Source organism: Takifugu rubripes, chromosome 13 (assembly GCF_901000725.2).
Source record: "Takifugu rubripes chromosome 13, fTakRub1.2, whole genome shotgun sequence".
Taxonomy (NCBI): Eukaryota; Metazoa; Chordata; class Actinopteri; order Tetraodontiformes; family Tetraodontidae; genus Takifugu; species Takifugu rubripes.
This window is the reverse complement of record NC_042297.1, coordinates 6,983,999-7,010,787: the sequence shown is the minus strand read 5'-3', so window position 1 is coordinate 7,010,787 and position 26,789 is coordinate 6,983,999. Positions and strand designations below refer to the sequence as shown.

Sequence of the window (26,789 nt, the reverse complement as noted above, 5' to 3'; positions counted from 1 at the left end):
AAAATAGGGAAACCTTAAAAAGACTGATAGACTGTGTTTGGCGGTGACCATCCCCGTGTCTACTGCTTCTGTTGAACGGACATTCTCAGCCCTAAAGCGAATTAAAACGTATGCCAGAAATACGACAGGGCAGGCTCGACTTTCAGCATTAGCTTCGATGGCGATAGAAAAGGACTTCTTGATGTAAGAGAGTAATTGAAATCTTCTTGAGGAAAGAAAGGAGGATGGATTTTGTGTACAAATAATCAGGATTTTTGGTGAGTAAAATCAAAAGTCCGGATTATTATACTAAAATGTTGCTATATTCCTAAATAATTTAGCGTGTTGGGGAGGGTCAGTGTGGGGATTTCCCAGCATGCTTTGTGGCAGTGTGTCAGTGGGTTCAGGTTGGTGTTAACCCTGTTTTTGTTCATTGTAAATGTTATCTTTTGCAACTTTCAATGGTAGTGTTCTATTTATTGAGTTCTGGTTGTTGATGTATTTAATTACTGTTTTAATTACTGTTTGCACTTGCACACCATAAACTAGGTTATGTGTGTGATCGAAGACCTCCCTTCGTTCACATGTCTTCACTTGAGTGATTAATAAAGTGACTCTATTCTGCAGCAGAACTGCAGAATAAGCAGGCAGAAGACTGTGTCTGAGTTCTTCCGCAACCTAAAGACCTAGCTTGTCACAATAATATTTCAATTTTATCAGGTTGTTTTGATGCTTTTTTTTTTATGTGTGTTGCAGTAGAAGTTTTATAGCCATAAAACAGTTATTGAGGGTTGGATTGATTCAGACGAGCACTAGGTGTGAAATGCACGGCCCGCCACTGATAGATATATATATATATATATATATATATATATATATATAAGAACTGGATGGCTTTGGGTAAAATATGCAGGTAATGTTGGCATATATATGTATATGCCACTGATAGAGATATATATATATATATATATATATATATATATATATATATATATATATATATATATATATATATATATCTCTATCAGTGGCATATACATATATATATTTACACCAAGGAGAGATATAGATATAGATATCCATGAGAGAGGGGGGACTGACTGGTTTTCTGAACGGGGTCGCTTCTCAGGGCTGCCGCCAGATGGCGCAATGACTCGTATTTCTTCACCTCACCAGCCCACATACCAGCCGTCATGCGGGTCACGTGACTCCTCTGTCAGAAGACAGCATGGCGGACATGCATGTGGAGTCGCGAAACAAATCCTGTGGTTTTTCCGGCTAAGCCTCCTGAAACACCGATACCGAGGGCAGAGCCTGGTCGGTTGGTCCGAGCCGTGAGCAGAATGGACGCGGACAACAAGCTACAGTTCCCGTCTCTACCCGTGACCAAAGAGGAGCTTCTGGTGAGCCTGTTAGCAGCCTGTTAGCTGATGTGTGTGAGGCTAATCTGAGCTCTCACTTCACCGTCCCTCAGCTTTTACTGCTCATCGGGTAGAAACTGTGCATTTCAAGTTTGATCCGTGAAACTAAACTACTTGTGATGATCGAGCCCGAACATTACCTGCATATTTTACCCAAAGCCATCCAGTTCTTGTTTCTCTCCTTGTTTGAGGGTGAAAATTAATCGAGTTACTTGAATGTCAAGAAAGTGAAGTTGATTCATGTTTGGTTGGTTTCACTCTGCAGGACTGGGTTTATCCAATGAGACGAGAAATGCAGGTATGTTGAACGTCGTCATCGGTAAATCCAAATTAATATTTTGCCCTGTCTGCTCTCCAGTTGCATTTCCTGAAACGTGAACAAAAAGTATACGATCTAATACAGAAACTGAATTCTATGTTAGATTTGGGAGAACTTACTGGAAGCATGACTGACGGTGTTGTTATCAGCCCCTGTTCTTCCTATCTCAAGTCCAAATTATGCTTTATGCACTTTTATCAGCTTCATGTCCTGCTGCCTATAGACCAGTTTCAGAGTGCTTAAAGAAACAAATTCATGTAAATCTAACCATGCAGACCTTGACCTCAGTGCAGGTTTCACATGTAAGCTGTGGACTAGAGATGCACATAAATCCAGCTTTAACAATACATTTATTTAAAACTCTAAATCAGTTGATTTTCTGCACTAAAAGTCACTCAACCTTGAGATTCAAGATTTACTTTACTCATCCCCATAGGGAAATTGAATTGTAGTAGCAGCCTAAACATTAATTAATATAACTGTAGTGTAGGTTTTGTGTTTACAAAGTATAGAAATAGAATAAATAAAATACAAATAAGATTAGAATGTTATAAGCATATATACTGCATATACAGTGTTATATATATATATTATAAGCATATATGCATGAATATAGAATACAATAGAAATAAAATTACAACATAAACAGTAAACAATTATTGGTTTGGATGAATTATAGAGTCTGATGGCGGACGGCATAAATGACTTCCTGTACCGTTCCTTCGAGCAGCGAGGCTGCAGGAGTCTGTTGCTGAAGCTGCTTCTCAGTTTGTCCACTGTGTTATGGAGGGGGTGGGAGGGACTGTCCATGATTGTCCGCAGTTTCAACACCATCCTGTCCCTCACCACCTCGTCCAAGTTTGCAAGATTACAGCCAACAACAGACCCTGCCATTTTAATGAGTTTGTTGAGTCTGTTGGCATCCTTAGCTTTAATGCTTGCTCCCCAGCACACTACAGCAAAGAAGATGGTACTAGCCATGACAGACTGACAGAACATGTGGAGCATCCTGCTGCAAACACTGAAGGACCTGAGTCTCCTGAGGAAGTAGAATCTGCCCATGGCCTTCTTGTAAACAGCATTGGTGTTTGTGGACCACTCCAGTTTATTGTCCAGCTGAACACCCAGGAACTTGTAAGATGGGACTATTTCCACATCTTTTCCACTAATGCAGACTGGGGAGGGTGGGGACTTGCTTTTACTGAAATCCAACACCATCTCCTTCGTCTTGGTCACGTTGAGCTGCAGAAGGTTCTCCCTGCGCCACCTAACAAAACTCTCCACAAGGTCCCTGTATTCATCCTCTTGTCCATTCTCACTCAGCCGACTATGGCTGTGTCGTCCGGGTACTTCTGGAGGTGAAATGTCTCAGAGTGGTACTGGAAGTCAGCTGTGTAGGTGGTGAACAGAAAGGGGGACAGCACAGTTCCTTGTGGAGCCCCTGTGTTGCTCATCAGGGGGTCGGACATACAGCTCCGCATTCTCACAAACTGTTCGACCTGTCAGGGATGCCTCGATCCAAGAAACAAGGGGAGCATCCATCTGCATGTTCTCCAACTTAGCCCTCAGCAGTCTTGGTTGGATGGTGTTGAAGGCAGAAGAGAAGTCAAAGAACATGACCCGCACTGTGGTGTTCAGGCACTGTGGTGTTCAGGCTCCCTACATTCCATCACTGTGGAGAGTGGACTTAAGGGAGGCATGATTGAAGTCTCCTGTGATGAGAATAAAGGCTCCGGGATGTTTAGTCTGCAGGTCAGCCGTAACAGAGTGAATAACGTCACAGGCCGTGTTCGCTTTACCAGTCGGAGGAATATAAACGGTGATGGCGATGACATTAGTAAACTCCCGTGGCAAATAGTATGGACGGAGTCCGATAGCAATAAGTTCCACGTCAGGACTGCACACGCGCTCCTTGACGTGAATATACTCCGGGTTGCACCACCTGTTGCTAATGAACACGGCAAGTCCCCCTCCTTTCTTCTTACCGGCTGCAGTGGTGTCTCGTTCCACTCGCACAGTGCTGAAACCAGCGATCATCACATTAGAGTCCGGTATCAGTCCGTGGAGCCATGTCTCTGTGAAAAACATGATACTGGCCTCTCTGTACTCCCTCTGTATCCGTGTGAGCGCCTCCCGCTCGTCCATCTTATTTGCCAGCGACCTGACATTCCCCGTTATGACCGCGGGGACGCAGGGTTTAAAATGTCGCCTCTTTATCCTCTGTTTAACTCCAGCTTTGCTCCCTCGTCGTTTCCTCTTCAGCTCCTTCGGGATTTGGGGCTTCTCTCCGACCACGAAGGATGGTGGTCTTAGAGCCATCAGCTGGTCTCGTGTGTAAACAATACCAGTCCGCTTCTCGGCACAGCTGATGGGGGCCGCGAATAATCCAAGCACCACAAAACAGAGAAAAAAGTATTCGAGCCTCCAAAACATGGTGTCTGAATACTCCAGTTGTAAAAGGAAAGAAAGAAAGTAACTACCAAAGAGCAAAGTATGTAAACAAGTGTAGCAAGCACTAAGAAAATTTTAAAAAGAACAATTAGGTGTAGGGAGCTGCTACTACTGGCTGCCGCCTGGAATAGCACCATTTGAGGTGGTTGGAAAAAAAGATCAACTTGTAAATAAAATGCTTTGATTTTCAACATTCCATTACCTGAGAGAGACATTTATTTGTGGAGCCTGAGAATATCATTTCATTTCCAGGAGATATTACCAGGTCTGTTTTTAGGTCCCTACTCTTCTGCAATGAAAAGCAAGGTAAACTCTTCACAGCTTTTAACAGCACTTCAACAATGTCCCGAGGTTCATTTGTGTTCTTTATCTTCATCTAGCTGCCAATTCTGGAGACACAGGGTGTAACACACATTGTGTGTGTCCGCCAAGACATCGAGGCCAATTTTATCAAGCCTAATTTCCCTCATACATTTCGGTAAGAACGGCAGTGCTCCTGGTTCCTTGTGTGAACAATGTTACAGCCTCCTGGGCTGAGAAGGTTTGAATCTTTGCAGATATCTTGTGTTGGATATTGCTGACAATCCAGTGGAAAACATCATCCGTTTTTTTCCAACTGTGAGTTCCAACCTTTCCTTCATCATCTACACTGGAATGTTGCAGAATTCACTTCCTGTTGTATTCTTCTGCCCACAGACTAAAGAATTTATTGATAGCTGCTTAGCAACCGGAGGTGAGGCTTGCAGCAGTCCAGTGGTCAATCACAAAGTCCAGTTGGCAACATGTGTAAAATAATAAGCAACATTTTCTCTTGTTTTGTAGGAAAGGTACTAGTTCATGGTAATGCAGGGATATCAAGAAGGTTGGTGTGTTTTTGTGGGTATTTATTACATTTGGTCTAATAACGTCCCTGAACGATTAATGAGAATAAAGCCGTGGGAGGAATATAAACCTTTCTTTAACCCTTTTTAAATGTGCTTCAGTGCTGCCTTAGTGATTGCGTACCTTATGGAAACATTTGGGATGAAGTACAGGTGAGGTTTGAGTGCTTGGTTTGTTTTTTTCTTATCTACATTAGAAATTGTGTTCAAATGTATTGTAAGAATGAGCAGACAGGTGTGCCTCTTTCATTCTACCGGAACTGTTTGTTGCAGTGAGAAGTGTTTTTTTTTCTTCCACATTAACAACACACTCAACTCTACAGGGAGGCTTTCAACCACGTCCAGGAAAGAAGGTTCTGCATCAATCCCAATGTGGGCTTTGTGCACCAACTACAGGCAAGTAGGCAGATGAGTGATGGTGCAAAAACACCTGATCTAGCAGCAACACACTGACTTTAGAGGAGCACATGTGTCTTTATAGGCCTGATCTGGACAACAAAGCAGTAGATTTATGAAACTTTTTTCTTTTATCAACTCAAACATTGTGACTCTTTTCTTTAGACTGAGTTTATCAGGTGTTCTTCTTCGGGGGGGTTGCTTTGTGTTCTACAAGATCTGTTGATAATTTCAGTCAGTCTTAGGATAGAATAACACAGAAACCTGCTATTGACGGTGAGAAGTGTTAATGGTGGGTTTTGGCCATTTGAATATCCTGAAGGTCCATGAAAGCAACACAGTTGTAGTGTGTTCCACACCATCGGCATGACTTCAGAGGTCAAGGTCTGTTCAGCCGACAGGTCAGAGCAGCAGCAGCTGATTTCACATGACCCTGGGAGGTTTTTATCTGATCTCTGGAGCATCAGCAGCACAGCTGGTCATCACAGCTGCTGTGGTTCTTCGGCTCTCTGTGGCGCTTGAACCGACCACCTCACTGGTTGGAGCTCCAGTTTTCCCGAGCTTTGGCCTTAAAACTCTGGTTTCAGTCTCACTGGCGATTCACGGTGTGACCGTGGGCTTCGACATTCGGGTCTATCTGGTGTCGTGTCCATCTTCTAGCTTTGATTGTTACAAACAAAACCATCATTAATTTGGATTGTGAACATTCCTTTAAGTTTAACACAGGCTTTCTCACGACAGCATTTCTGTTCTTTATGGTATTTTCTGTTTTTGAAGGAATATGAAGCGATATACTTGGCCAAATTGACCATCAAAATGATGTCGCCGATGCAGCTGGGCAGATCCTTCTCCCTGCAGGCCGGAGTGGCAGGTTTGTGTAGATCTCCCCTCTTCAGCTCTGACCCACTTTAGTATCAGTCATTTGTGAAATGTTCCAATTCCAACAGAGTTTATCCAGTACCATCATTCCGTTAATCGCACGTGTCTCCCAGGACCATACAAGTGTCCAATCCCATTTAATTTAATTGTTCTTTTCGCAACACATTTCAATGATGTGATTAAGGTGTCCCTCAAGTCCAGACCCTCTCTTCCAAGTCCATTGTTGTGGTGTGCAGGGTGGCCTCTCTATGTTGAGGGTTGGGTCTGGTAACGTAGTGGGCTTGAACTCAATCCAGTGGTTTGTGGTTCCTGTTCTGAGATTATCTCACTGTCACAGATGAAGGTGTGATTTGTTAGGACTGACTGTTTAAATGACGTGGATGCCTTCTCTTTATTTCTCCCATACCAGGAAGCCGTAAAAGGAGCCTGGAGGAGGATGAGGACTTTGGAGCCATGCAGGTTGCAGCGGCACACAACAGATGAGCTTTGCTGATATTTAGCAGCGTGGCGTAGTGCACTCTGATCTTTTCTTTTTACATTTTTAATGGGATTAAAAATGTAAATATTTGAACTTTTTCTATGGGGTGGGGGTGGGGTTGCAGCAGGACCATTCTAGTCTGAGACATGGAGGACTGATAGGGATGGAACAAATCTGAACTTTTTTTCTGGAGCTGTATGCACTGAGGGGAGATTTTTTGCAGTTTTATAATATTTAAGCATTTTGCATTTTCAGTGGGACAGTATTGCAATAATGTTCTTCCAATACTTGAACACGTGTAGAAGACCAGAAAGAGGCAGTTAGAAAAAGGGAAGGTAATGAAGGAAGAGGAGAAGCAACGCCTTTATCTTGGGAGCGATAGAACTAATATGGAGCTTAATGTGGGAGTGAAAGAACTGGAAAAATAACAACTCACTGCTTAATAAACACAAGTCTGACTCCTTTAACTGGGGTTTTCTATTCAGGACACTTTTACCGCACATCTTTCCCACGGTAACGAACCATCAGGTCAAGGAGATGGACATGAAAGTGTGGCCACTCGTCACTGCTGTCAGGAGGACGGTGTAGTTCCAAACCCGAAGTGCTCCGATTTCACACTCGTAGCAGAGTAGCAGGCAGACGTTCACACCACAATAACCACAAATGCAGAGGAAATTATTAATAGCCATTACATATGCAAATAAATTACATAAATATCATCCCCATATCCAGAGTAACAACATTCTGAAGCAAAAAAACCATTTTTGTTTACAAAAGTCTGGACTTTTTTAAAAATACAGAGCATATTTTAGCAATTTCTAAATTGTCACATGGTAGAAACATAATATACTAGAAATATTTTAACAGTCAAACTCTTCCAGCAGCAACAAAACTAAATGGAATAATTCATCTTGAGTTTCCCCGCTGGTCAAATTAAAGACTGAAGCAGCTGATAAAGATGTGCTAAAAGAACAGACCTGTATCTCAGATTTATAGATCAATCTCTTCTCTAAACTCAATTTCTATATTTGTCAAAAAAAAAAAAAAAAACAGCCACTTATCCATCAGTGAAGTAACACATGATGACTTGAGGCCGATATCAGGGCTCCAGTGTGGCAAGGTAGCCTGTATTACTGATTCTGTGATGCAGGATGATGGCTTCTCATATTTGCTGCCCTTAAGGTTCTTCAGTGTTCATCTTAAGCATGAAGTCTTATTCCACCCCAAAAAGCAGGTTTATGGTGGTCAAGTCCTCAGTCAAAGAATCGACACTGCATGTAGGTTTCAGCTGAAGCCTTGTAGCCAAACTTTTGATAGAAAGCCGTGTTTTGGGAAGAACATTCCAGTGTGACTTTGTAGCACTTCAGCTTGTTGCTGAGAAGAGTCAAGGTTGAAACTAACCTGTGGGAGATGTGAGAGACAGCGACACCTTCATTTAACAGCACAAACTTTAAGAAAATATTTTATGTGCACGCGAAAAGGAGATCAATCTCCCGTGTATGCAAGCTTACAGTTTGCCGAGCTGCTTCCCTCTGCACACATTGCTGACTACCACTTCTTCCACTCGGCCTCTCTGCAGACAGAACAGGCTTTCTTTCAGACACCCAGGTCTCATTAAACACCATCACACTGGATTTTAGTGCAAGTTCATCTTGACCCACTTAAAATAATCCCAGTATTTAGCTCTGTTTTCTCAGAAAAGTGCAGTATTGCTCTGGTTCTTGGAGCATTCGGGCTGGACTTCTGCATCCTGCTGCTCACAAAGGAAGCTTGGACTATGCTACAACTCTACATGTTTGTCAGTCAGGTGCCAGTCAGCTAAATATTTTAGAGGCTAAATATCAAATTGTTACTTTAGCACTTAACTAGCTATGAATTATATGTTGTTATTTTTCAGGTAAGGCACTATATTTGAAGCACTTTGTGAAGGTAGAAAATCTGAACTGTGTAGCTCTGCCCTCTGATCACACTCAACTAAACTCTTTGAAGCTGAGGGCACAAGCGTCACGGTCAGGATAGATGACCATCCAAGCATCCTCATAATGCTGCCTGCAACGTACTTCCACGTCTTTTATTAAATGACTGTTGGATTTACCTTTGCACATGCGTGGATATATTTATGCTCTGTAATTAAGGTGGCTGTTGCAACAATTTCTCCCAGATTTGTGTCTTCCACCACGATGATGTAGTAGTCTCCAGTTTTCTTCATGTGCTCAAACTTTTCTGGATGCCAACACACAAGATAAAGGTAAGATGGAGCCAATTTATTTTGCCAAATGTAGGATACAGTTTTAAAAATGTGTGTACAGTGTGACTGACTTAGGAACTGCTCTGCTGTGACATCACCAGTCTGAGTGAGCTCAGCCAAAACCTTGAAGAATCCTGGAACACAGAACATGGAAACAACTAGGAGTCATTGTCATCCATCTCTTGTGACTCATCCAGTTAAGAGGAGGCTAAATGCTTTCCCAAACAATCTACCGGTTTCTGAGTATATAACTTAGTTTAATCCAAGTAGTATTATCCAAAGTGTTGGACTCACCCCGGTTGAAGTCAGCCGTGCAGAGTGGCCGCAGCACCAAGCCTTCTCCTGGACAAGAGGGGGAGATAGGGGGAGAGAAGGATACCGTGCTGCTACTCCAGTCTAAATCCTGAAGCAGGGAGGGATCAAAAAGTGGAGTCTCGTCCAACAGCATTCTACAATATCTGTCCAAGAGCAGCAACCAAACTGGTAAGTCCACACAAATAAAAAGATCAGGATGACGCAGAAAACCTTTCTAAGCTGCTGCAACAGTCCAATGATGTTGTCACTGCCTGGCAGGTGAACACAGAACTTTGACTTGACAAACACAACTTTACCAATAGAAAATGGCTAGAGAGGTGCAATAACCCTGGACAACCCAGATCCTGTCGGACAAGGATGTCCACCTGAAGGGGACAATAGTAATGTTCAGAAAGGTGGAGTCCAGACTACTGATTCTATTCCTTTTTAACCATAAGTCAATGTCCCTTTCTAAAAAACACCTCTGAACTTTTGGGTGGCACACAGAAATGATCTATTTCCGGGATTCCTGTCAGTAGTCAATATTCCACACTTGACTCATACATAGTAACAAAGGGCCAGGTGTAAACGCTAAATATTTAAATGTAAATCAACATCAATTACGCGGGTTTTGGATTAATGAATCAGACCGTTTAACAAGCACATTTCCAAAGACTTAAAGTCTTCCAAGATGTAATCGTAGCTGGTCTGCGTCGAGATGAGGCGATATTATAAACTTGATTGGCCCCACAGTGGGGAAAGTTCACCGGTTCAGGCGCTGCCATGTCCCCGCCTGTCGAAGCTCTATGAAGCGAGAAGCTACGCGGTTAGTCGGGATACCTCCACCTACCCACCATTAAAAACGGAGAGACACGCGTGGAGACGGTCTACTTCAGTTCCCGGAACGATAAGTCGCGCAGTAGATGCCGGTAAGACTGCTTTTCCCTGGGGTTGTGCTACATCATTCGGCGTGAGAGGGCGTCCACGGCTAATATTTGCTTTTCCACGATCAGTCAGCGTGACGTGGCAGAGGGCGACGCAGGCTGATGGCGTCAGAGTGCCACGACTGCGCTTCGGTCAGATCTTCGTGTTCACTCACTCACAATTGTACCACATTTCGTACAACTATTGTCACGCTCACTACCCGGCAAAAATGGAAACAACACAAAATATGTAATCGTTTAACCCAGATGTAAAACTAGATTTATATTCCAAATTGAGATTCTATGATACCTTAAATTGGGTTGAGCTGAAATATGAAAGAGTTGACAGAAGCGACTTATGTGCTGTATTGGTTTACTCAGCTAAAATTTCTATTAAGAACCATTTTTATCTTGGATTAAAACTTAAAAACACAAAACGTACAATTTAATATGAGTTAGAATGTTTAAAAGACACTCAGGTGTTTTGTTATATATTTTACTTTATTTCGAACAGGATCACGGTTATTGAGGAAGTGTTGAACTGATGCGCGATTGGTTGAGGTGGATGTTTTTTGGATAAGTGAAGATAAACGAGAAAGGGGTTGGGAAGACGCATGGCGCAGGTGGAAAGATCAATTAGCATAAGAGTCACTGTCTGTAGCATCAGTATATCTTTCTGTAATAATAATTTCAAAAAAGAGATTTGTCTCCTCGGCATTCTGTAAGTGAGTATTGGGGTTACACCTGTGTTTTTGTGCGGTCACGTTTCGAGTGGAAGCGTCATTATCGGCTGTGCCTTGCCGTTTCAACACAGGATCGTAAAGTCTTGCCTGTACCACTGCCATGGTGTGATTCCTAACCGTCTGGAGGTAGTCGTTGAGTGCCTGAGAGACTCCATCGTCCGTCTGCCCCTGAACATCGAACAACGGTACCGCCATGTAAACAGCCGCTCTTTGCGACTGAACTAAATCCGAGGAAACAGTTTTGTACATTTCGAGGATCGTTTGGAGTAGCCTGGATTTTTCCCCAAGCAGGCCTCAATTATTACTTTTGTTTTTGCCGGCTGTGTGTTGGGTGTGAATTCACTGGGGTGAGATAATGTAAAAGAAGAATTTTAGTTGTTAAAATTTGAGAACATGCATGGCTAAAAGTTATCTAATTTATTCTGGAAGTGTATTTTTCTTGTGATCAAGTTGACTGAGTGATTATTATAGCCTTTAGTTTAAAATTTTACCCCCAATTAGGATATTGTTTTTTTGAACAATATTTGATGTTTAAATAAATAAGTGATTCATTATGTTCCAGGACAACGGTATTAAACAAGGTATATTATCCCATATTTTATTTGCCAACTAAATTAATTTATTCAGAGCCCCACTGACATAGTTGTGAGAAGTGGGCTACATGATCAATTGGCTAAAGAAGACATTGAAGGAAATGGAACTAAGCCATTGTAAGTTTGTCACAATTTTTTTTTTAAAAATACATTTTGTTTTAAACGTCTTGAATCAAAAGGTGCTGTTTTTTTGTTTTGTTTTTTTAAATTAAATATTTTTCGTTTTATAACCAGAAATATGCAAAAAGGTAAAGTCATCGGTTGGACCAGGTGTCTCGAGATGGTGAGCCAGGAGGCGAGGGCTCGCATTGTCCAGTAAAATTGAGCTGCAGTTTGGCCAGTACCGGGGTCAAACGTTTCAGTGGCTCTTTCAGAATGATGTCGGCTATGCCTGCTGCATACTGGCATCTCACCTTAAAGAGTGAGAAGGCAGCGACGGGTCAGTCACCATTGTCTGACCACAAGGACGCTCTTGCGTCCTACGCAGAACCCTTTCCACAGATGGTGCTCTTGATCACCCTCCCCTCCTCGTCTCATGTAGTTTTTCTGCTTCTCTCCCTCCCCCTACAGGTATCGCCGCCTTCAGAGCTGCATGCTGACCTACTGACCTCCGACTCCGCTGACCCACTCAACTCGACCAGTAGCTTATTTTAATTAATATAATGTATTTCTGTATGTTCTACCTATTATCTCTCCTCCTCCTCACCAAGTAGACCAGTGATGTTATTTCTTGTGTAGTTTTTCTGCCCCCCCCCCCCCTTGTATTCATCTACACTGTAGATTCTACAGGTATCGCGGCCTTCGTAAACTGTATGCTGACCTCCGACCCCACTGACCCACCCAACCTGACTCTACCGGCAGCTTATTTTAATGAATATAATGTATTTCTATGTTCTACCTATTCTCTCCTACCTGTCCTCCCCCTTCTCTCTCTCTACCCAGCCGGCCATCAGCAGGAGGGTCCCACTATATGAGCCTGGTCCTGCTCAAGATTTCTTCCTGTTAAAGGGGAGCCTTTCCTTGCCACTGTTGCTTGTTGGGGGTCAGGCCCTGGGATTATGTAAAGCGCCTAGAAACAATTCTGATTGTAACAGTTGCTATATAAATATTGATTGACTGTTGCACTTGTTGTGTTCGGTTCCAGCCTATGAAGCACTTTGCCTTTTCATAGACACCAGCATCAGTACATACACTTGCAGCCTGAACCTCTCCATTCACAAAGTTGTCTACCTCAAAGCAGATTACCCCTGACCTCTGTTCATTGATGTACACCGAGGTTTCCTGCCACAGTGGTCAGCAGCTACCTATTCAGCAACAGATTCCTCCCCCTGATCAGTCTATGGTTGTTTTTAGGACTCTGTCCCTTTATGTTCTGTCCTTAAATGCAACCTAAATGCTGTAAAGGACAACTGTCTTGACACATCTGATGAATAAAGGGCAGTGTTTTCTCATTGAAATCAGTTCTGTGACACAGCTAAAATCATTTGTCATTTCCTGGAAATATTGTCTTTAAAAAAAAGGGGGGGGGGCAGGCTTCAGCCAATAAGACAAAGCTTACAGGAGTCATACTGTTAAAAAGCTGTAGAAGCTTTCTTTATTGATTTCTCCATATTAACATATTTTACAAAACCTAGATTTACAGAAATTATCCACAACTAAACCATTTTGGATTTAGGCACAAAGTACAGAAAAGCTCATTTCAGAAAAAAAAAATCAGCTTTGTTTAAATTAAAAGGCTATAAATGATAAACCCACAAATACCAAAACATGAATATTTTAGGTCATTAAATAATTGTATTGATAGTAGATGTAAATCAAAACCTCTTCAATTGCTTATCCAGCTGCAAATAACTGAAATCTAAATCTGAAACTGAATCATCTTACAACTACAGTAAATATAGTGAAAATAAAAACACCCAATAAAAGTAACACTTTAGTTCATACTGGAGGTCTGCAGCCTCCTCTTTGGGAGAAAGTGGAAGGACAAAAGCATAAACATGTTGCACTAACCGAAGATCCAATACAGTTTTCATACTGACGGGATTGAGTGAAAGGCAAATGGATTACCTGTCGTGTCTTGAAGAAAGCTTCACTGCTCGGTTCTTGACCTGCGTGCAAGCCAGGAAATCTAATGAAGAACCCCAACATGATATTTGAGATACTGAGGGTGGGAGGTACTGCACTCAATGCTCAGAATGGTGTACAGCCTGTGCTGTTGCAGAGAACAGACTGTTGTTGTCAAGAACAGCCTCTGTTGCTTCAGAGAACAGCTTTAGAACAGATTTCCAGGCCTTTCTTACACAACAAATCCAGCCGTTTGCAGGGGAAGACGTAAAAGATAGACGCTCAGGGTCAGTAACACTTTGTTGCGGCAACATTCATACCCAACAGGAAGGCTGAACACTCCTAAAGTAATGTTCTCTTGAGCCAATGTAAGATGTACAACTGTCGTAAGTCAGCTGACCGAATTCTCAGCTGAAACCATTGACGTTTTTTCTTCCAGAATGCAGCACTTTGTGCCAAGAACACCACAAGAACTCAAGGCAGGACCCAAACACTTGTGCCAGGCCATACCCAACACCACTCTAATGAAACACTCTGCTGAATATGATGCATGCACTGCTCTCACACGCCAGTCCCAGGCACACAGATACGGGCTCCTCAATCAAGCTGCCATTGCAACGTGTGGCACAGCTATAAAATCAACCCAACACCTGCAGCCCTGCTGGTTTGATATAATGTAAATACTCTGGTATCAGCCAAATCAATAGTCCTGCTTCATTTTGGCAGCCCATCAGCTGTGCCCGTCTTGCTTCAGAATTACTGTTTTTTACTGGTCATAGCTGCACACCAAATGGGGAAACTAGGAGGTTATTTTTTCTAGGAATGCCTCTGCAGATGGTGATGGGAGGGGCAGAATCTTTAGGAGGTCTCAGACAGCAGGCTCCTGCTGATGTTGCATGCGTCTCTCTGCTGCTGTTGCCATGGTGCTTCTTCTCAACACAGTAAAATCCAGGTCCATGCCAGCATCATTCTCCAGTCCAGGCAAATCCTCTTCCTGGTCCTCTTGGCTCTTCAGGTATCTCCTTTCGGCAAAGAATATGCAACACATGAATTTAAAATGTGCAAAAGGGTAATGAAAATGTGCTTGGAATCCCAGGTGACTATTTTGGAGCTCAACTAACACTGCATTCATTTTCAATGGACGTTCTGTGGCGACAACCAACCACGGAACGCTCTAAATCCTCCTCCTTTCTCTGGAGCTTTATGGCCTCAGTTTTTTAAAATATAGAGACCAAAAAAGTACATATGGTGCCTGGTAGGAGGTGTTGATAATTGTGGGGACATCTAGTATGTTGTAGGCTACTGTAAGCAGAACACACAAACATTGAAGTGGTGAACAAACCTGCGAGCCTGCTGCAGCATCTCTTCTTTCCTCTGCTTTAACATACTCTGTCTCTCCTCTGCTGACTTGGAGAAGCGGCTTCCTCTGACCTCCACATTGTCCTCCTGGCTGATGCTCTGTTGCACCACTTCACTGGCTTCCTCCTGCTCACCCACAGCAGGATTCAGTTGTGCTGGCCCTCGCTCTATGGCCTGGGGAAAATAAGAAAATGAGCACTTGATTTGTTCATACCACACGTCTGTAAAACCTGGAATAACAGAATTTTAACCAATAATTTATAACCACTTCCTTAAACGATTACCAGATGCTACCATACTATAGAAATGGTATATTTGTGGAACAGTAGCAGGCAGCTGTGTGTGCTCAGCCCTCAGTGTGGCACAAGAGTCTGTAGTCCTGCTGCTTTTAGCTAAGTAGAGTGGCACCATTTATGCAAGCTGCTTCAAATGAGCCAGTACCAGACTGAACTCTTCACCAGGTGCAGAGATGAGACATGGAAAAGAAACATCTGACGGCATCGTTCTGATCGCTAACACCTCGTCTGCACGGCTAAAAGAATAATGCTCCTGCCCTTAAGAAAACATTGAAATAAGGGCGCCGTTTGCACAGGATAAAACAAAATGATCAGTTTCATAACTCAGATGAGTGTTACCTTCAGCAGGATGCCATGTGACAGCCAGTGTTTGTTTGTGTGACCATTAGCAAAATGATTTCAGAAAAGATTTAAATTACATTTTTAGGAAGAGTTGATAACAGGCCCGGGAAGAGATAACTACATTTTGGTGAAGATCCATATTCCAGGGAAACATTGACCTTTGAAAATCCTTTATGATCCAAGGTACCGGTACATGTGTGCACGCACGCACACATGGGTGTTAAGTCCCAATATTATTATTAACCTTTATTTATCCATATACAACCCAATGAGATCAGGATCTCCTTCACAAGGGTGACCTAGCTAAGAGGACATCAGCACATTTCATAAGATCAGTTACAAGAACATTAAAGCATATGTTAAAACATACAATTTCAAAGATGCAATGGGAGGGGAAATGAGCTGCTGACAAACCTGTGTTGGGAAAGGAACCTGGATGCGTCCCTCCAGGATGTTATCAGTGGTAACCTCAACAGATCGGGTCAACTGTAGGTCCTGCATGACAAGGTAGAGGGGAACCTGAGGGAACATCTCCTGGATCTGATGGGCCTGATGAAAAAGGGAGGGAACACAGCAAGGGAGAAATTAATTCAAGAACTACAACACAAAAAAATAAAGATAAAAAAATGACTAAAAAAAAATTAAGAATACTGATTTATTTTATTTCAACATACACCATTTATAGAAAAGTTTGAAATATTTGGGTCATGGAACAGAAACTTCAAAATACTCACTAATGCCAGTAATTTAGATATTAAAAAAAAAAAAAAAAAAATTAAAACCGACCATTCAGGATTTCTATGTTCTGTGTGCGTGCGTGTGTGTGTGAGAGAGAGAGACCTAAAACCATGTGAAAACCAGTAAGGTAATGTTAGATGTGGGAAGAATTAAGACACGAGAGCTGACACAAACTGGAATGGGACCGTGAGGAGGGAGGAAATAGTGGATAAAAACGAATGCGTTAAATAGCTGCTAGAAAACCACACTGATATAAGCTAGATCTCATTACCAGCAGGAACCATGAACTCACCATGGCTGTGAGCTGGGAGTTGTTGGCCTGAGCAATGCCCAGAATGTTAGTTGTGTGCATTACTTCCACTGAAAAACTGGGCAACCAACTGGCAATGCGAGACCCTGTCAGAAAAGTGGTGAATATTTACAATTAATTTGTCACAGACGAGGTGTCAAATGTGAACCTGAAGCAGCTGAAGATTTGTCGTTGGATAGGTCTCATTCTAACCATCAAAGTGGAAGAAGTGATTGTGTTGGTTGATGTGTGGTCTGGCATCTGCAACAGCTCCGACAGGGACCGTGTTCTCCTCCACACCTGCGCCCTGTTGCTGGTTCCTCTCCTGGCCTTCCTCCCCGCTGATGTTTAGGGATGTGCGACATGTGGGACAAGAGGTGTCCTGTTCCAGCCATGAGCGCAGACAAGAGCTGAAAACACAAACATGTTCATCCATTTATTGCAATGAGATGTACTGGAGCCTGTTTAGAGTGTTCATCATTGCAGCTGAGACTCCTAACAGCCTAACCCGCACCCATCAAGCATTCTGTAAACAGCCCTTCTTGAAACTCTTTCAGGAGGTAAAAAGCCCCAATTACAGTCATTTCCATTTGGAGGAATTAATAAATATTTTTTTGTTTTCTTTTACTTGTGGAAGAGATGACCACAGGGAAGTTTACGTGCTGTCAACATGGAATCCCAACAGATGGCGCAGTCATCATCATTGGCAGCCAGCTCTTCAGCCGTAGCAACAGCAAATCTGCATAAAAAGGAAAGTTGCACACAGATGAAAAGAATAAAAAGCTTTGGATGAAACTGTTTGATTACCGTAATACATTTAATTAAATGATAAAACAATATACTGACCTGGCCTCCATGTTATTAATAACACGGAGGTAATTTTTGTGCCTGCGCACACGGCGTTGGACCTCATGGAAGAGATATCGTAGCTGCATGAAGATCACCAAGCTTGCCATGGACAGCCAGATGTTTCCAAACAGCTGTTCAGAGAAAAAACAGAGGATGAGTCAGAAAGTCAAATATATAAATAAAGAGACTTGAGCACACCGTCTCACCAGCATGTGTATATGGTGAACAAGGTCCAGAAAGAGCATAGCCAGCTCCATGATAAAGTCTGTGTAGTAGACATATGTTCCTTTATTCTCCCAGGTTCCCGGATGCTTTAGATCCCAGAGGTGGATGGAATATCTGAGAAGAGAGGTCATTGTTGAACACAGTCATTAATGCTTACAAGGCAGCATGAAAGAATCAAACTCGCTCTGAGATGTAGAAGCTAAGACCATAAGAAAATGACTCAAAATAACTCTTAACTGATACAAACTGTTAAAAACCGTTAACGTTCATTGAGAACTCCAGCTAAGTAAAAACAAAAAAGTACACCCGTATTCTGGCCTCTTTGTCTTTGTTGAAAACGTGAAGGGGCTTTTCAAAGAAGACTTACCTCATGATGACATGTCCCATGCGAACAGTCACCAGCAGACACTAAAGACAAGAGAAGAAGATGATGTTAATTGTTCAACTTAGATCAATGTAAAATACGACATAATCAAGTGTGTGAGTGAGCTTTATGAACCCAAGGATGCAAGGGCTCAAGGCCATGAGTGTCCATGCTCTCACCTCTGCTGCCATAAAAGAAAGGGTGTGCATGCCATAGGAGGCTCCCAGCAGGCCACAGACCACAGCCAGACCACAACAGTCCAACAACAGGGAGAGCAGCAGACAGATGACCCGCACGTGGCTGTTCATGGGGGTGGACGGAGAGAAGGACAACTGTAGCAAACAAAACGAGACTGACATCGTTATATTGTATTAGACAGGTGAAGGACATGTGAGAGAATGGCTTCCACAACTAAAGGGCTAAATGGGTACAGCTTCTCAATACATTATAAAAGGTGATAAATATTTTAAATTTGCAATTTATATTTTACACTGATTTATGGATCATGTGTAGTAAAGGAAAACAATGATCTTACGAATAAGGATGTGAACAGAGTGAACATGTTTTACCAGTTTAAATGTGGGAATAATGCCCCTCCGACCATCAACTGACCTTTACTTTGCCTTTTCTGATTTAGCGGATGAATCCACCAACATTCACCAGACCTTTCGATCATCGTCTCCCAAATTATAATGTCATTACCAACACCATAGAAGGACCACAAGTCAATACAGCAGAATAGGGAACAAAAGAAGAAGCCAGTGGTGTTTTTTTTCCTGAACTGCTCTTTTCAGCTCGGAGCATGTGAACCCTGCTGGGGGCATATTGGCTGTGTGCAAATAATTTTCCTCAGTTAACAAACTGGAACTTAAGACAACTCTAATGAGAGAAAAAAACCCTTACTGGCTTTTAAAATGAAGGATAAATCAGAAAAAGCCCAATTCAAGGTCCATGTCAATGTTGTTGATCAAAAAAACAAGTGGATCTATCAGGTAAGTTCTCTGGTCCATAATAATTTGATACAGGGGGAGTAAGTGAAGCTGCTGGAAGTCAAGGCCCCACTCTAAGGAACTATTAATAGAGCCTGAAGGAGTTGTCACTGCAAAATTTTAAGAAGACTCAATGCTACATTAAAAAGACACAAACATAAAAGTGTTATTACATTGAGGCAAGATGTTCAAAAGACAAATGTGGGCCCTGCATTAAAAGAGCACTGGTATGAATGTCCTTAAAGTTCTGAACAAAGAACAAGTCAAAGCGCTGGGAGTCTCCGTGCTCATGACTTCCACAGGGGAATAACTGATATTTTGATTTAAGGCAAGTTAATGGCATGGGAATGGAACTCAATATTAAGAACTATTGTACAGTTAACAGTTATGTTAACTATAACTTGCCCTTCTGTATGCTGATAGTGTTGCATGGGGGGTATCAAATGATGAATGATATTGTAGGTGTCCAAAGATTGTTCATTCAGTAATAACTACAACACTGTTCCCATCACGTCACAGGCTGCTTGATGTGAAGGAGGAAGGCGCATGATGGAGAACAAAGTTAAAAATGTCTGAGTAAACAAAGTGAGCACACAAACACAGTGAGACAAGATCCATCGGGAATAGAAATGACTGGACTCAATCCAAGCACATCATATGAATAAATATGATGGTTTAAAGTACTTACATATTCAAATCTGTCTTTGCAGAGCTGCACCATGAGGTGGAGAAACACCAAGGCAGAAAACCATAAACACCACATGACAACTTCATCCACAGTCTGCACGTTCAACACTCCAAAAATGAAAATGAACTTGTAGAATATGAAGTTCCAGAATTTGTCTTTCAGATGCTGAAAAATAACAAGGAAAATATTTTTTGCATCTCCAAATAGAGCTGCTTACGTTATGTGTTCAATTTCTTTGACATGGAAAGCAAAATATATAATACAGAACTATTTCATACACTTTGAAATCAACGTCAAACATGCACTTCTTTACGGAAATTATATCCAGAGGATCTATGAATAATTGTCTATCCTGACTTAGGTTTCTGGAGTCAATTGTGTAGGCAGCCAATGGAGATAAGATAGCAATGACTAAAAGAAAATTACTTTAAGCCTTCCAATCACACCCAAGACTGTCTATCAACACTATCTAAAGTGAAGTTGATCCGGAGTAGATCAAAAGAACATGTAAAATTATGTGGATGCTTCAGTATGTGTGAATGCCATTCAATGCTCAAACTCACCTGCTTTTCACTCACCCGCAGTGGTCCAAATACCACAAACTGGATCACTTTAGCAATCAACATCAATGAGCAGCACAAAGTGTTGACTAAAACCTGGCGGTGAACAACATACAATCCAATCATTTGCTTCCACAACATTAGCAAAGTGTTGAGCAGGTAGAACTCACCCATACAAAAAGACTGTCTGTGATTAGATACCACAGGACAGTGGTGGCCACTTGTCTATGACTAAGATCATCGGTTAGATGTTGAAGCTCCAGCTCAGAGGGAACTGCCGCTTCCTCCGTTTCCAAGGCCCCAAAGCCGGGGTCAGTCACGGTGGTGTAGGCGCTGAAGATGCTCCCGGCCAGAAGGGCGACGCTTAGGGCCGTGTATGTCTGCAGGCTCGGCCAAGGGAACCGCTCCAAAAATAGCAGAGGCATAGCGGCGTTTACGGTGCTTCTCAAAATGGTGACTGAGCCGAACCAACGCTTTCACGGGTCTGGGAGGACAGAAGGGAGCCAGCAGCGATCGTAATTCCAATATTCCCACATCCTGAAGGAATTTTTATGTTCCCTCACCAGCCCAAAGCACTACCGGTGTAAACCCAATACTATCAAACCCATTGGTCTGGGATCAGATCTAGTCTGCAAACAAACAAATAACGAAAATCAAAGTAGACATTTGGGCCAAGAATCGTTGGCTAACTGATCAGGGCTGTGAGCGGGTGATGATCACCTCTAACAGCGTTATTTGTTTACCTGGCTAACATTACCTAATACTGCCGTTAGCTGACGCGTTTGCTACCTTCCTTGTACCTGATAACGAGCACGACGGGTCAAACTTCAATCCAACCACCACTTACTGTTGCTCTGCTTTAGCACAGATCTGTATCCAAGAGTTCTTGATATATTCGGTGCAGTAGTTGAAGTTTTAAAGCACCGAGAAAGGTGACAACATCGTCATGTTTATCTCACCGAGGAGGCAGCTGGTCAGGCAAGAGGGGTGGGGGTGTCTTCTTCTTAAAGTTGTATCTGGGCGGTTCAATGGCCGTAAACTGTAACACTGCCCCCTACAGGACAATCCAACACGACCCCAAACTTGAACAAGCAGCGTCCAAGGCTCATGGGCACGATTTACACGTGTTTCAGAAAGTTATCTAATTCTAACTCTACCAAATTTTAGAGTATGTTCACGTTCTCTAGACTCTATAGGGCCACTGCAATATAGCAGCACCATGCACTCTCCTCCACTGCACCAGCATCACCCTGCACAAGACACTTTTCATTTCCTTATGCTGGATTTTAAATATGCTTATTGCTTATTGTATTGTAAATATGCTTATTTTTTATATGTCCTTATTTTTATCATTATTTTACTGTATTATTGTTATTTTGTCTGCACTGCATGCAAGTCAAGTCAAATTCCTTGTATGTGTAAAAACGTACTTGGTAATAAAGCTCTTCCTTACTTATTCCCTTCTGGGGTCAGACGTTTCACCTCCTAAGTCAATTCTTGATCCTTAACAAAAGTGAATAAATGTCAATCAGATATAAATCATCAATATATCCTAGAAGAATTATGAAAGTTTTGTATGGCAGGACAGCTCCAAATCTAGTTTTGTGTGATCTAGAATACTCTGTGGTTATCTTCTTTAAACTGCAGCCCACAACTAATACTCCAATTATTTGGAATGCCGTGACTGAGTTGGCTGCCACCATGTCTGTTATTAGAGGTTTAGCCTCAGTGAAATGAACGATTGAGGTGGCAGATTCCAGACTATGATTCTCATTCCAGGATCTTTTGGAGAAATGGACAGATCTGACTTGTCTTCCATTAATGGAGGTTGTTCAACTTAAAAATTACCATCCAAGTTAACCAGTATACAGTGTATAGGCAGTAGTAAAGCAAGGTTAGTGGGTTGTTTTGTGATCAAAACCCATTAGCTTTTGGGCTGTACAAGGTTTCTTCTATTAGAAGGTTGGTCACGAATGAGGGTGAAGAGAGCAAGAGGATGGAGGCATAAGGACGCAAGTGACTAGCAAACTGGTCGACAAAGATGTAAGAAGAAAGTTGTGAAGTGACGAACATAGGGCCTGATTAACCAAAGGTTTTGCATGTATAAAAACACATGCAAACTTCTTAGTGCACACAAAGGTGCACACCCAGGATTAAGTGTGTTGAATGAAAAAAATTAACACGTGCACTATATGCAGATTATCAGAACCTGCAAAATACTGAGAGGAAGAGATTCAAATGTTATCATTTATGTGATTTTTCAAACCTGAAACTAATTGCGGCATGTTTTTGCATCAATATTTAACACATTTGAAAGGCAGGTGCAAAGTGTTGTAGCGTTACATATAAATGCTGCAGCTATGTGGTGAGGAGGCAGCAATGCCAGAGGACAGAGAAAGAGAGAATCTTCCATGCATGTGACGACATCTGTCAGAAATAATAATAGTAGAGCTATATCTTCCAGCAAGCTGAGGTCAACAGCTGGATGATCTCAGTCAGTACAGGGAAGTAAAGATCTGTCTACAGCACTTTGTCTTTTCATAGACACCAGCATCAGCACATACACTAGCAGCCTGAACCTCTCCACTTTCAAAGTTGTCTACCTCAGAGCAGATGACCCCCTGACCTCTGATGACCTCTCATTGATGTACACCTAGGTGTTTGCACTCCATCACCTCTTTAGGTTGACATCTTGTCTTTAAATGCTACCTAAATCCTTTAAAAGACAAATGTCCGACACATCTGGTGAATGACGGGCAAAGACCTCAGTGACAGTGACCATAGTGTTTTCTCATTGAAGTCAGTTTCAATCATGTGTGATTTCTGGGAAACAGACAGATTTTTGGTTCTTCTCCTTATACTTCTCATCCTTCCCTGTCTACTAGTTGAACAGCTCAGAAATGGGTTTCCACTCCAAGCACAAATCCGCAGTACTTGTTCACCCCATAAGGTGACCCTGAAACTGTCATGAAAACACTTTGCAAATAATGTAGTTCTGTATTTTTAAAATTTAAAAACATGACTATCATGTTATAAGCAGCATCATTTTTATTAACTATAAGATATATTAGTGTGCGGCAACAAATGACAGCATGATAAATGTTGGGGCACATATTTTGCTGCTGTTTTCCCATACAATTGTTTCTGAAAATAAGAAAAATGGTTTGTGATCATGAAAGGAAAGATGGAGGTTAGTCATTTCAGTCTCTCTGTGAGGAAACAACTTTACTGCGCAGTCTCGCCTTTAAGGGAAGTGTAGACGTGCTTATGCAGCACTGTGTTTTCCCTTCTCGTGCAGACGCCACTGTCAGCACATACACTGACAGCATGAACTTCTCCAATAAAGTGTCGTCTTCAGGGCAATCGGTCTCTGAGAAGTTTGATGGTGGGACAGCAGTTGCCTGTGTGATCCTGGGTCTGTCCTTCCTGGTAGGAGCTCCTGGGAATCTGCTGGTGATCTGGACCATCTTGAGACACATCAAGCAGCATTCCCACAATGTGCTGCTCATCCTGCACCTGGCTGTCGCTGACCTGCTGGTCCTTATCACCCTGCCTCTGTGGATCTACTCTCTGGCATTTTCCTGGGTGTTTGGGGAGGCCTTCTGTAAAGCCATGGTGTACATAATCAATGCTTGCATGTATAGCAGTGTTTTCCTTATCACTGTCTTGGGCGTGGAGCGTTTTGTGGCTGTACGCTATCCATTCACCTCAACTGGGTGGAAGAGGCAAAAAGCTTTCCATAAACTTCTGTTGGCTCTGTGGATTTCTGCATTCTTGTTCAGCATACCTGTCATCCAAACCCAGGTTGTAGGGAAGAAGGCTGGAGAGGAACACTGTCTCTACCAAGAATACACTTCAACAACCCAGGAGGTGGTGATTGTGCTACTACAGACACTGGTGGGTTACATACTGCCCTTCTCTGTCCTTGTGGTCTGCTATGGTTGCCTGTGCAGTCGCATTACTCAGATGTCCTTCATGTTCAAGCGCAAGTCCACAGTCCTGATCACAAGCATAGTGGTTGTGTTTGCCATTTGCTGGACGCCTCATCACATTGGGAACATACTTACTCTCATCATTCTGGCCACTGAAAATTCCTTTTCTGACATGGCAGAATGTTTGGAGAGTATTAGGAGCACAATGATCTTCATCGCTGGAGCCATGGTCTTCATTAGCAGCACCATCAACCCCGTCCTCTACATGTTTGCAGCCCGCTCCTTCAGGAACTCCAGACACGACACTGGAATCCAAAAACTCTTCCGACACCTCTCCAGCACATCCCGAGGTGAGGGTAATAAGGAGTTATCCTTTGTGTCCAAACACCACAGCAGACAAAACAAAAGCTCCGAGTGTGTGTCTGAGCCAAAAGACCAAATGGACATATTAATAAAAATGTGTGAACATAGTCAGTGATATTAATATTGTACATTTCCGGCTTCTGTTCTGAGATTCGGTATATTTTTGTGTACATGCAGTCTAAACTTAAAGTTAGTTTAAAGAGAAGTTGGATGTTGGTTTCTTTGACATTTCCTATGAATTGATGCTTTGTTGTTTCATAAAAAAAAATTGAGAAAAATCGATATTGTAAAATGAATATTTATGACAGCAATATTAACAGACAAAATTGAAGTATATATATTATAAGTATTACATTACTTAACATAAGCATGTGTGTGCACGTGCATGCGTGTGTGTATGTGTGCAAAAATAAATAACTGAATAAAAGATGCTTTTACATATGTGACTCTACAATCTACACGTTTGGGAACATATTTATTAGGCTCTTGTTCTTTTTCCATTTCTACTTGTGTCTGTTTTGATTATCCTAAAACTTCTGTATTGTTTCTACTGGTGAAGTTTAATGTGTCTTATTAAACAGTGTACAATTCAGATAATTGTGTTTTATTGTGTTCTATTATTAGAGCACTTTAGACACCAGTGAGCACTTCCTCAAAATAAAAACATTGCAAAATGGAAAACTTTTTTTCCTTTTGTGGAATCCAATAAGCGGAATCATTTTTTGCCTGTCACATGCCTAAACGTTTTAACGTAAGTTCTGCTTCAGCCAATTTCCTGTAGACAACAAATGTGTGTGTGTGGGTGTGTGTATGTGTATATAATATATATATGTGTGTGTGTGTGTGTGTGTGTGTGTGTGTGTGTGTGTGTGTGTGTGTGTGTGTGTGTGTGTGTGTGTGTAAATTACAAATGAAAAAAAAAAAACAGTAGGTGGCACAAACGTTGTGTTTTAGTGCTCCCTATTGTCCAAGGGGTCAAAGGTTCCTGGTGGAGCGTCACTGATGAGGCTGTTAGCTTTTAGCTGGGAACAGGTTATTTAAGCCCAACTGATGCAGCAGCTTCTCATTTCTTCAGCAATCAGGTTAAGGACTCATCTCACGGTGAAGAAGATGCTAGTCTGTTTCAGAAGAGTCAAATCATTGTCCTGCATTCAGCAGAGCAAACATCTAAGGAGATCAAAGAAACTTCTAAAATAGGCTTAAGAATCGTCCAACATTCTGAAACTGAGAGCATAGTGGGGAACCATCATCAGAGAGCCCATCCTGAATGATGGTGACCAGTGATCACTCAAAGGTTTGCTGGTAGAAGAGCACCAGTAGAACTCAGAACTGTGGTTACAAGTGAGATTAAGAACATTTCCACATGCACAATGTGAAGGGACTGGTTGTAGAGCAGAAAAGCACTAATCAGGGGGGCCGATCAGAGGGGAAAAGGCTGAGTCTGCTAGTCTGCTGTCTGCTGAGTCTGCTGAGTTCAGTCTGCTGGGGAGCATAAAGACTCTGGAGCAATGGAAGAAGGTCACGTGGTTTGATGAGTCCAGATTTACCCTGTTCCAGAGTGATGGGGCATCAGGGTAAGAAGAGAGGCAGATGAAGCTATGCTCCCATCATTTCTAGTGTTTTCTGGACCAGCCTCGGGGAGGGGGCCTCGGGGAGGGGGCCTCGGGGAGGGGGCCTCTGATCTGGGGCGGCTGCAGGTCCTCAGGTCCAGGTTCAGCAACATTATGGGCCCAAAGAATGAAATCAGCTGACTACCTGAAGATAGAGGAAATAACAATTAAAGGGATTTTGGAATCAGTTTTGTCTTCCTGGACATTATATTGATGCAATGTGAATGGATCTGTCAGAATCTCATATTGTGAAAGGTCACACTCATAACAAATTCTAGGATCCACTCGCATCTGGACAAGGGGAGTGGCACAGCGAGAATCCTCTTTTTGGATTTCTCGAGTGCCTTCAACACGATCCAGCCCCTTGTCCTACAGGACAAGCTTCTACAGATGCGAGTGGACCCCTGCCTGGTTGCTTGGATCTCCAGCTACCTCACCGACAGGCCGCAGTTCGTCAGGATGAAGGACACCACGTCTGACACTGTTGTCAGCAGCATCGGTGCTCCACAGGGGACT

General features: G+C 42.4%; 4 protein-coding genes and 1 long non-coding RNA gene across 11 annotated transcripts; 3 read left to right on the top strand and 2 right to left on the bottom strand.

Moving 5' to 3' along the window:
- Positions 1–1,169: 1,169 nt before the first annotated feature.
- Positions 1,170–7,269, top strand: styx (serine/threonine/tyrosine interacting protein). The gene is made up of 11 exons (XM_003969524.3): positions 1,170–1,382; positions 1,666–1,698; positions 4,423–4,476; positions 4,551–4,648; positions 4,728–4,788; positions 4,867–4,903; positions 4,993–5,032; positions 5,154–5,204; positions 5,375–5,447; positions 6,225–6,318; positions 6,736–7,269. Exons 1-11 carry the CDS (start codon positions 1,221–1,223, stop codon positions 6,807–6,809), a joined length of 777 nt encoding a protein of 258 aa, XP_003969573.2. The 5' UTR covers positions 1,170–1,220; the 3' UTR covers positions 6,810–7,269.
- Positions 7,264–10,339, bottom strand: gnpnat1 (glucosamine-phosphate N-acetyltransferase 1). 4 transcript variants are annotated; one of them, XM_029846461.1, is made up of 6 exons: positions 10,201–10,339; positions 9,347–9,510; positions 9,124–9,186; positions 8,900–9,027; positions 8,316–8,377; positions 7,264–8,233 (listed from the first exon to the last, which is right to left on the bottom strand). In XM_029846461.1, the coding sequence occupies exons 2-6, from the start codon at positions 9,498–9,500 to the stop codon at positions 8,089–8,091; spliced, it is 552 nt and encodes a 183-aa protein (XP_029702321.1). In that variant the 5' UTR covers positions 9,501–9,510; positions 10,201–10,339; the 3' UTR covers positions 7,264–8,088. The 4 variants fall into 4 exon arrangements, with proteins under 4 accessions (XP_029702321.1, XP_003969559.1, XP_011607965.1 ...); XM_003969510.3 differs by having other exon boundaries at positions 7,264–8,205; XM_011609663.2 differs by having other exon boundaries at positions 7,264–8,205; positions 9,347–9,455; positions 10,201–10,337.
- Positions 10,340–10,488: 149 nt separating this feature from the next.
- On the top strand, positions 10,489–12,236 carry LOC105417236 (uncharacterized). Of its 3 annotated transcripts, none has more exons than XR_003890540.1 (3): positions 10,489–11,722; positions 11,840–12,044; positions 12,176–12,236. It is a non-coding gene; the product is annotated as an uncharacterized lncRNA (long non-coding RNA). The 3 variants fall into 3 exon arrangements; XR_964997.2 differs by lacking the exon at positions 12,176–12,236 and having other exon boundaries at positions 10,489–10,990; positions 11,084–11,722; positions 11,840–12,167; XR_003890541.1 differs by lacking the exon at positions 12,176–12,236 and having other exon boundaries at positions 10,489–10,994; positions 11,084–11,722; positions 11,840–12,167.
- Positions 12,237–13,171: 935 nt separating this feature from the next.
- On the bottom strand, positions 13,172–21,376 carry LOC101064558 (E3 ubiquitin-protein ligase AMFR). Of its 2 annotated transcripts, XM_029846441.1 has the most exons (15): positions 21,216–21,376; positions 20,932–20,997; positions 20,539–20,852; positions 20,372–20,464; positions 19,809–19,973; positions 18,311–18,463; positions 18,135–18,175; positions 17,749–17,881; positions 17,540–17,673; positions 17,322–17,432; positions 16,907–17,103; positions 16,697–16,800; positions 16,081–16,215; positions 15,012–15,202; positions 13,172–14,691 (listed from the first exon to the last, which is right to left on the bottom strand). In XM_029846441.1, the coding sequence occupies exons 3-15, from the start codon at positions 20,791–20,793 to the stop codon at positions 14,538–14,540; spliced, it is 1,866 nt and encodes a 621-aa protein (XP_029702301.1). In that variant the 5' UTR covers positions 20,794–20,852; positions 20,932–20,997; positions 21,216–21,376; the 3' UTR covers positions 13,172–14,537. The 2 variants fall into 2 exon arrangements, with proteins under 2 accessions (XP_029702301.1, XP_003969572.1); XM_003969523.3 differs by lacking the exon at positions 20,932–20,997.
- Positions 21,377–23,668: 2,292 nt separating this feature from the next.
- On the top strand, positions 23,669–25,255 carry LOC101064330 (leukotriene B4 receptor 1). The gene has a single exon (XM_029846446.1). The coding sequence runs from the start codon at positions 23,696–23,698 to the stop codon at positions 24,776–24,778; it is 1,083 nt and encodes a 360-aa protein (XP_029702306.1). The 5' UTR covers positions 23,669–23,695; the 3' UTR covers positions 24,779–25,255.
- The last annotated feature ends 1,534 nt before the right edge of the window (positions 25,256–26,789 follow it).